This window comes from Chinchilla lanigera, unplaced genomic scaffold (genome assembly GCF_000276665.1).
Source record: "Chinchilla lanigera isolate Chin_1 unplaced genomic scaffold, ChiLan1.0 scaffold00014, whole genome shotgun sequence".
NCBI lineage: Eukaryota > Metazoa > Chordata > Mammalia > Rodentia > Chinchillidae > Chinchilla > Chinchilla lanigera.
This window is the reverse complement of record NW_004955415.1, coordinates 25,444,833-25,452,899: the sequence shown is the minus strand read 5'-3', so window position 1 is coordinate 25,452,899 and position 8,067 is coordinate 25,444,833. Positions and strand designations below refer to the sequence as shown.

At 45.2% G+C, this 8,067-nt stretch overlaps 1 protein-coding gene across 3 annotated transcripts in view; it reads left to right on the top strand.

The window, feature by feature from the left end:
• Positions 1-3,166, top strand: part of Kif16b (kinesin family member 16B) — a 290,964-nt gene extending 287,798 nt beyond the window's left edge. For all 3 annotated transcript variants that reach the window (XM_013512331.1, XM_005380898.2, XM_013512330.1), the window contains one exon: positions 521-3,166. In XM_013512331.1, the coding sequence (XP_013367785.1) occupies positions 521-621 (101 nt within the window). In that variant the 3' untranslated portion in view covers positions 622-3,166. The remainder of the gene's footprint in view (positions 1-520) is intronic.
• Positions 3,167-8,067: the final 4,901 nt, after the last annotated feature.

The window sequence follows — 8,067 nt, the reverse complement described above, 5'->3', positions numbered from 1 at the left end:
TTTTTTTGGTTTTTCTCCGGTACCGGGAACCGAACTCACGACCTTGCACTTGCCAGGCAGGCGCTTTGCCGCTGAGCTAAATCCCCAGCCCCCCTGACTATGCATTTTAAAAATGCCATTTCACAAATGGGCAGACTTTTCCCCTCTCTTTGAATTGTCATTCTATTTTATGAATGATTTGAAGAGGGAAAAAATGACTTCTTAAGACTGGGATTAGTGACACTGTGGCTGCAAAGCTAGTCCCCTGTGGTAGACACCAGGTGGCTTTGCTGTGAACCAGAACTCTGCACCAAAGAAAGTGCTATGGAGATGGATACGCAGCTCTATACTCACTACTGGCCTGACATTACTGAGGCGCTCAAGGACCCACTTGTGGTGCCGGCCTTCCTCAAATGTGGCCTGTTTGGTCTTTATGAAATAAATCCATCTGTCCAGGGGCGTAGCGATTGTTTCCATGCACTTCTCGTCTCTACCCAGAAGTACACCTTGACCGTGTTCCTCGCTCTTGTCTCCTCCTCAGAAATACCTCAGGGACTTTTTCAGTGTGATGCTGCAGTCGGCGACATCCCCCCTGCACATCAGCAAAGTGGGGCTGACCCTCTCGAAACACACCATCTGTGAGTTCTCGCCGTTCTTCAAGAAAGGAGTCTTTGACTACAGCAGCTACGGGACGGGATAGAGCTGGGGCGACAGGAGCCATTGACGCGTGCCTTCTCGTGGAAGCAGGTCCGAGGCAGGAGCGGCCAGCCCGGATACCTCGCATCATCCTTCCCAGTGCCTGAGTCCGGCGGTGCTCGACAGGTGGACTACGCCCCCTGCAGGTGAACGGGGCCTTCCTTCGCGCTTCTTCCTGTCACGCAGCGAGTCCCTCCAGGCACAGGGTGGAGAGTGAGTGCCTGCTGGCCTCCAGCCCCACACCGAGCCAACCTGGCCCCCCAGAGCGGGTGGCTCGCCAGACCACCCCTAAGTGACTTTCATCTGGTTTGCTCCTTCACCAAAATAGACTTTTCTTTTTTATATCCCTTCCATATGGCTGGCTATATTCCAAAAAAAGCATTTTAAATTATTTCATTATGGTTTCTTTCTCTTTTTTTTTCATTTGGATCATAACTTTTATATAATACTGAAACACTGATGTTTACACAGAATGTCATATTCTGCAAAAGGGATTGTTGGCCCAATCATGATTAGAGTCTTCCATGCCTGACAAATTGGATGTAGGCAACATCACCACACATAGGAGATTGTGTAGCCTTGAATATGGGAGGTCACAGCCCCAAATCTCAGCAGCTGCTGTGCGTTCTTGAGCTTTTTCTGCTAAGCACAAAACAAGCGCAAACCTGGATGCATATTTTTAAACATTGTTTTGTTCACATTTTTATTACACAATCTACTGGATCTTAAGCTAAAAAAGTAGAATTTGCAGTTGATTATTAATAATCCCTTAAATTACTCAGGACTTAATGTAGCGTCACACATCTGTGTACAGTCAAGCTGCTTTTTGTTTTACTAAAGAGAAAAATGTGAGTAAAAAAATATATATGGTATATCTTGAAATGTATATAATTCTACCTATAGATTTATATATGTACACACTCTTATACAGTAGTTGTATGGAACTGTATACTTATTCACACAAAATTTATTAAATGTATTTGCTTTTTTGGATTTTAAATTGAGCTGCTATCAATATTAAATGAAGTGATAGAATCTACCCTGTAGCTCAGTTTGTTTGTAACCTGATCCGCTCCTACTGGTCTGTTTAAAAATTGATCTGCTGTGCTTGGAAAGACACATAATGTATAATGTAGCATTTGTGTTGTAGAAGATGCAGTAACAATAATGAGTGAAGGCACAAATGAATGGTTAACAGTCTTGGCGCAGTCTTTCAGACCATACCTGCACAACAGAGCTCTCCTACCTCAGAAATATGTTTAAAGATGCAATTATCTCTATAAGGAGGAAATTATTATTGCACTAATTAAATATTATAGTTTAGCATGAAAAAAAGTGAGGACTTATTTTCATTGCTGCAAAAAGACTTGCTTCTATCTGCACGCCTGATTACAGACGTAGGGAGTGGAGGAATAGTTACTACTAAGAATTTAAAACTACAGATGAGAGGATAGAAGCTGGGGAGATAGTTTTTAACCATACATTATTTGTTAAAAGAAGTCCCAGCATGAAATACTGACCCTAATTTGCTTGATAGATGTTTTCTTCACTGACCAGATAATCTGTCTCTACCCTTGAGGACATGTATTACCGATGGCTCATGGCAAACATTAGGTTAAAATCCCCCAGGGTACTGGGCAAGAAAAATTGGGCGTGTATTTGTAAGAAGTGTGGTAATCAAAAGATCCTTCTATTCCAATCTTAACCTTGAGTAATTAGAGTTAAATTTGAAGTGCAAGGACTAGCTGGCTCTGGTGACAGCCAACTATGACATAAATGAGTCATTTCACCCCTGTAGGTATCTGTCTCCCCACCTAAAATGAAGCTATGGTGCTGGGTGACCCCTAGGTCCATGCTGGCCCATGTGACAGAGAAAAAATAAACTCTGTCAGTAGGATTGTCATGTTCCTCTTGTGTATCTGTGAAATGCATGCTTCTGGTCTGGCTTACAGGTAGCTGAAGCTGAATAACATGTGAAGGAAAGTTGAAAAGCAAATGATAAGTCACATCTAAGCAAATAGTGGAAATCCTTTCTAGAATAAGATAGGTGACAGAGTTAGGACGACAACATTGAAACTTTATTAATTTGGGCTAACTTAAAAGAGTATAAGAAGGTTAGCAAGTTTGTTATTACTGTACTTTCAAGTGCCTCAAATACCAAAATATTACCAAGCTGAGCACCTCAGGTCAGATTGACAAGCTCTGATGGTTAATCTTGATTGTCAATTTGATTGGCTTGAAAGACACATAGGAGATTAAAGCACACTTCTGAGTATTTCCAGGCAGCTCATGGGAGCTTGACTGGTCACTCCACCTGACCCCGACCTCTCCTTCTCTGGCTGTCTTCCCCTGTGCTCTGCTTCCCAGCAACCATAAAGTAAGCAGCATTACTGCAGTATGCACTTCTACCATGATGTCCTACCTTGAAGCCAGCTAACCATGGACTGAATTCCCAGAAACCACAAGCCAAATTAAAGCTCTCCTCCTCTCAGTTGTGTCTTGTGTTTTGTCCCAGCAGCAGAAAAGCTGACTCATACATGAGCCATCAACTTAAACTTTTGTAGTCAGCTGTAGAAAATCTAAGGAACTTAAACAGGATTCTTTTAAGTAGTTTTAGCATTCCTTCCTGTATCTTGTTTATTAAATAAACATGCAATGTACCAATCTTACTTAAAATCACAAGTAATTAAGTAACCTTTGGTCCTATTCTCAATCACTCCTTGCTATTTCAGAATTAGATTCAAATTCATCCTTATGATTAATTTAAGCAGGTGATAAGGAATAACCAAGTCATTGCAGCACCCAAATGACTGACATCTAGGAGCCTCGGGTCCATAATGTGGAGATGCTTTGAAGATACATGAACAGAATACCTGGTCCCAAGTTTATTTCAATTCACATTTTTATGCAAATTTTAATTTTTATACAAATAAAAGCAAGTTCGACACAATTATGCCTCTGACCTACCTACTGAGAGCTCTAAATGGCACGTGCACCCAGGTGTGGTGAAGCCAGGAGAAGCTTGCACAGGTTAGAACACCACACATGCCCTGAGGGGGAGGTCCACCCCAAAGGGCCAGTGTATGGCTGGAGTTCCCCGCCTTAGCGCTTGGGGGCGCTGTTTGGTGTTTTGGGTGACCGTGTTCCCTCACTGAGTTGTATGAGATGGAGAACAGTGTTCCATTGTGATTGTAACTCCTTGTAACTCGTGTTCTGAGCCTGCAAAGAGGTAAGCCTCATTTCCTCAAAGAAATGCACATAGCAGTTTACGCCTGACATGAGCCATGGTACTCAGGTACGCAGGCTTCAAGCAGTGCTATTAGGGTTCCAAATGCAGTCTCCTTTACAGATATTGAAACGTTGGCTAGGGTTACGTGTGCAAGTGCATCCTCCTCCAACAATAGACACCTTCTACATGCGAGAAGATGCCTTGGTTATCGTCTTTTTATCTTTTCTCTGTTGAGGCTGCTTTTGCTCTTGATAATTCATTAGATGGAGTATCATTCTGTGGTGCATAAATCTGACTTGTATAGTAACTGAATTATTTCCATGTTGAAAAATTACCCCCCATTATAAACCTCCAACACATCCTACTTGAGAGTGTTGTGAGAGCCCTGCGTGGGAGTTAGAGGGTAATGTTCTAGTGGCCAGGTTGTTACCTCCAAGATGATTGCTTGGCAGCCCTGCAGAACTGTGCTAAAGTTTAAAACAGTGGGGTGGACAAAAAGGCAGTTGGCTGAACTGGGATGCAAAGCTGTAAGTTCATCCTTCTCGCCTGCAGGAAGCCCTGTGGTGCACTTCAGCTCAGGACTCTGCTGCAAGCTTTGGTACAGCTCCTGAGAGGCTGTACTGTGTCCGCAGAAGGCTCTGCTCTCCTCTCTCTGTCTCCTGCAAAGTGACTAAATACAAAGTATCCATTCTTTGACTATGCTTACTTTGTATCTCTTTATTTATGAGTGGGATAATGAGGGGTTTCTTCTAAGAATTATCTCTCCAGATACTTCTGTGGAAATTTGAAGTTCATCAGCTTCGTTTTGCATCTTCTCTGTTACTGGAAACCAGCTGCTTCCCCACTCAGAAAGGCAAGTGGATGTATTTACAGAAAGATGCATGGCTCCATCTCACTAAGCATGGATGGAGGGAAGTATACCAGAACCAGAATGGGAAATGCATAAAGGAAAAGGCAAAAAGCCCCCTGGAGTCCACTTCTGAAACTCTTTGGTAACATCAGCGCAGATCACTAGAAAGAGGGAATCCTTTCTCTGGACTTTAAATCTGGGAAAATACATTTGTGAGACCCCAACCACATGAAAGCAGAATCATTTCCCTCAAATTCTCAGGAATCCTTATGTATAGTTAATATTTGCAGCAGTGTTTATTTTTCCAGTAGCACAGTTGTAAATGAGAGCGGCTCATTGAAGAACAGCCTGAGGTCTGCTGTTCCCAAGACTTCAATCATCCCTCAGCCTTGCTGCAGGAAGGCAGGGAGGGAGGACGAGAGGAGTAGGCTGCAGCTGCTCCTTCAAAGCTGCCAGGACTCTTCAGAGAGAAGAAGCCCAGTGAACAAGAATACCAGTTTGTGGTGATTAAGAGTTTCTTTGTTGTTGTTGTTTAATTTGCCCTGTGGTTGATGTCTAAACTCTTGTTAGCTCTTCTAAAAACAGAAGCTCGAGTCCATGGAAGAGCAGAGGGTGGCCTGCTGTCCCAAATGATTTGGCGTGTTTTATGCACAGCTTCAATGAATACAATAAGAAGAGTGGATCCACAGAGGCTGTGAGACTTCTGTTGCAAAGTAATTAAAATCTTGGCTATTTAGCATTTCCAAGTGAGTGGGGAAGGTCACATTTAGATTTTCAAAGCATTTTCAGTGCCTTCTGATATTCATGTCCAAAAGCTCTCCTTGGTTGGTTTGAGGTGCAGAATATTCCTGGGGTATCTCATCCAAAGTTCACTGTCTTTTGGATGTATCAAATGTGTGTAAAGCTCCAATGAGAAAAGTCCCAGCCATATACCCCAGGCTAGGTCCCCATCAAGTGCCCCATCTCATTGTTAATGGAAGAGCTGGGACAGAGAAGGACAGTCATAAGGAGGTGACCAAAGTATTTGTAGTTGGCCTTAGCAAGTTCATAAAGTGCGGAGGACGCTTCTCCACTTGAAGTCACCCATCTAAATGCATGTCACAGCCGCCTTCCCTGTCCCTTCCTGCTGTGGGGTGAAGGGTCACAGCAGACACTGGCCATTGTTGTGGCTCTGTTCCCATGCTTGGTATCAGAGACCTAGCTGAGAGAGTGCAGCAGAGAATGGCAGTGACCTGGCTGCGTTCTCCTTAGTCTTTGCTGTTAGGAGCCGAATGCTCATCAAGATTGTACATAGTTTGTGACATCGCCCAGGTCATCAGTACGTCTCAAAATGAACCAGTTCTATAAATTCAGTGCTGTCAGTCACAGGGACTATTGTGTTCACATGTTAATTCACCAGACCATTTAGTGAACTAACTTTTCTTCTTGGTACAAGTGGGAAAAGTCATTGTTGGTCCCCGCCAATGACAGCATCCAAGAGGGGCAGACCACCACTGGCTATGGCTGCCACAGGTACAGTGTCCGACAAAAGCAAGAGGTCCCAGTGACGAGGAAAGATGTGAGGTGGGCAGGAGCAGGAGGCTAGAAGGTGGCCTGTGGTGGCCGACATGTTTCTTAAACAGCCAAGCCCATGCACCTTCCTTGGATGCCAGGGACACCCAGCCACAGCTTCTCTTGCTCAAAATCCTGAGTCAGGAAGGGCATGTGGGTGCAAAGCAAGAATGCTGGTGGAGGTAGGGACCGGGCCTTGAAAAGCAGTCTGTAAGAAGCTTTGGGCCTAGTGCAAAGCAAAAGCCTGAGGTAGGAGTACAGAAGGGCTAGTTTTGACATTGGATGAAGTGCCACCCACCTCTAGACACACGAGCTGTGACCTTAGTGAACCAGGTAGGTGTACTGATGAGCAGTCTCAAAAATCCACAGGGGTGGCAGATGCCCTGTTAACTTCCCATAAAACTGCAATTATTCTTCCACCAGTGGCCACGCCTGTTATCGTATCTTTGAACCACGCCTTGCTGCACAAAAACAAAGTATCCATCTCTTTTAGCAAACCTCACATAAAGCAGCCGCCCCTGCAGATGAGTGAGCGGCACCCACACTAAGCCCAGGGGATACAGCCATAAGGTGGTTTCTGCACCTCCAGGGGGTCTGCGTTGTTGATAGCTACCAGGACTGAAACAGTAGCATTTCTTGCATTTTTTCCTATGTCTGGGGCTGGGAAGAGGTTACATTGCTGGTACAATCTAGTGGGACATTCTCTGAGCTCATGTGAAGCCACAGATTGTGAGGAAGACCATGCTATACCTGGCTGGAAATGGGAGAGTGTCCTAACTAGAAACAGCCTTGGGAACAATCTGAACCCAGGATCCACTCAGGAGCCAGAGTGCAGATGTGAGAGGAGAAGACCTGCCCCGCCAGAGGGAAGTCAGATTGTACCATGAAAATGTACTCACAGGCACCAGGCCACACCCATCACATCTGCCGGCTGCCCTCTGCCTGTGGTCAGTGTTCGTGATCACTGATGTAAAAGGATCTGTTGGTTTTACTACAAGTAAAGGAGGCTGTGCCTCACCTCAGTGACAGAGCCAGTTGGGACCTGAATCTCAATGTCTTGTGTTAACTCCAGCCCTTGCACTGCCACCAGGATGAAAGGAAAATGCTCTGTATGTTAGTCCTGGGAAGAAATCATGCCTACTCTCCCTGAGAGTCCCAGAAACCTGAGAAGAAGGGGTGAATCACTTAACCTTGGAAGCACGGGGGGAAATCTCCCATTGTGCTGAAACCAGACCCCACAGAGGAAAGGCCACCAGCCACCAGCACTGGTCCCATGAGCGAGAAGTGGAACCTGTGGGACTGTGATCCCAGCCTTGAAGGAGGGACAGCTGCATGGATGAAGGTCAGTGAAGGTTATTGGCAAATGCTGGGAAAACTGCAGCCTGGATCCAGCTGCTCTCTTGGTAGGCATTGCAGGCAACATGGTGAGGAAAAGATGATGCTGAGAAGATGCTGACAAGAACAGGAAGTCATCTCATTGGAAAAGGGAGGCGGACAGGAAGTGTTGCTGGGCTGATGCTCACAGGAACAGAAAACAAAGCAGGGCAAATCACGTCTTACTGCTGAGCCCGGAGGTCTCCCTCCAGTGTCCCTGTCTTGGCAGAATCTGCCAGGGAGCAGCTGGCAAAGAAGAATGCAGGTTTCAGGTTCCAGCCCTGGTATCTTAGGAGCAAAGCAAAAAAAGCTGGGCTTGGAGCTGGAGAGAAAGTGCTTACTAATAGACACTCAGAGCTTATGATTCAGTGAAGCCTGGACCTAGCAC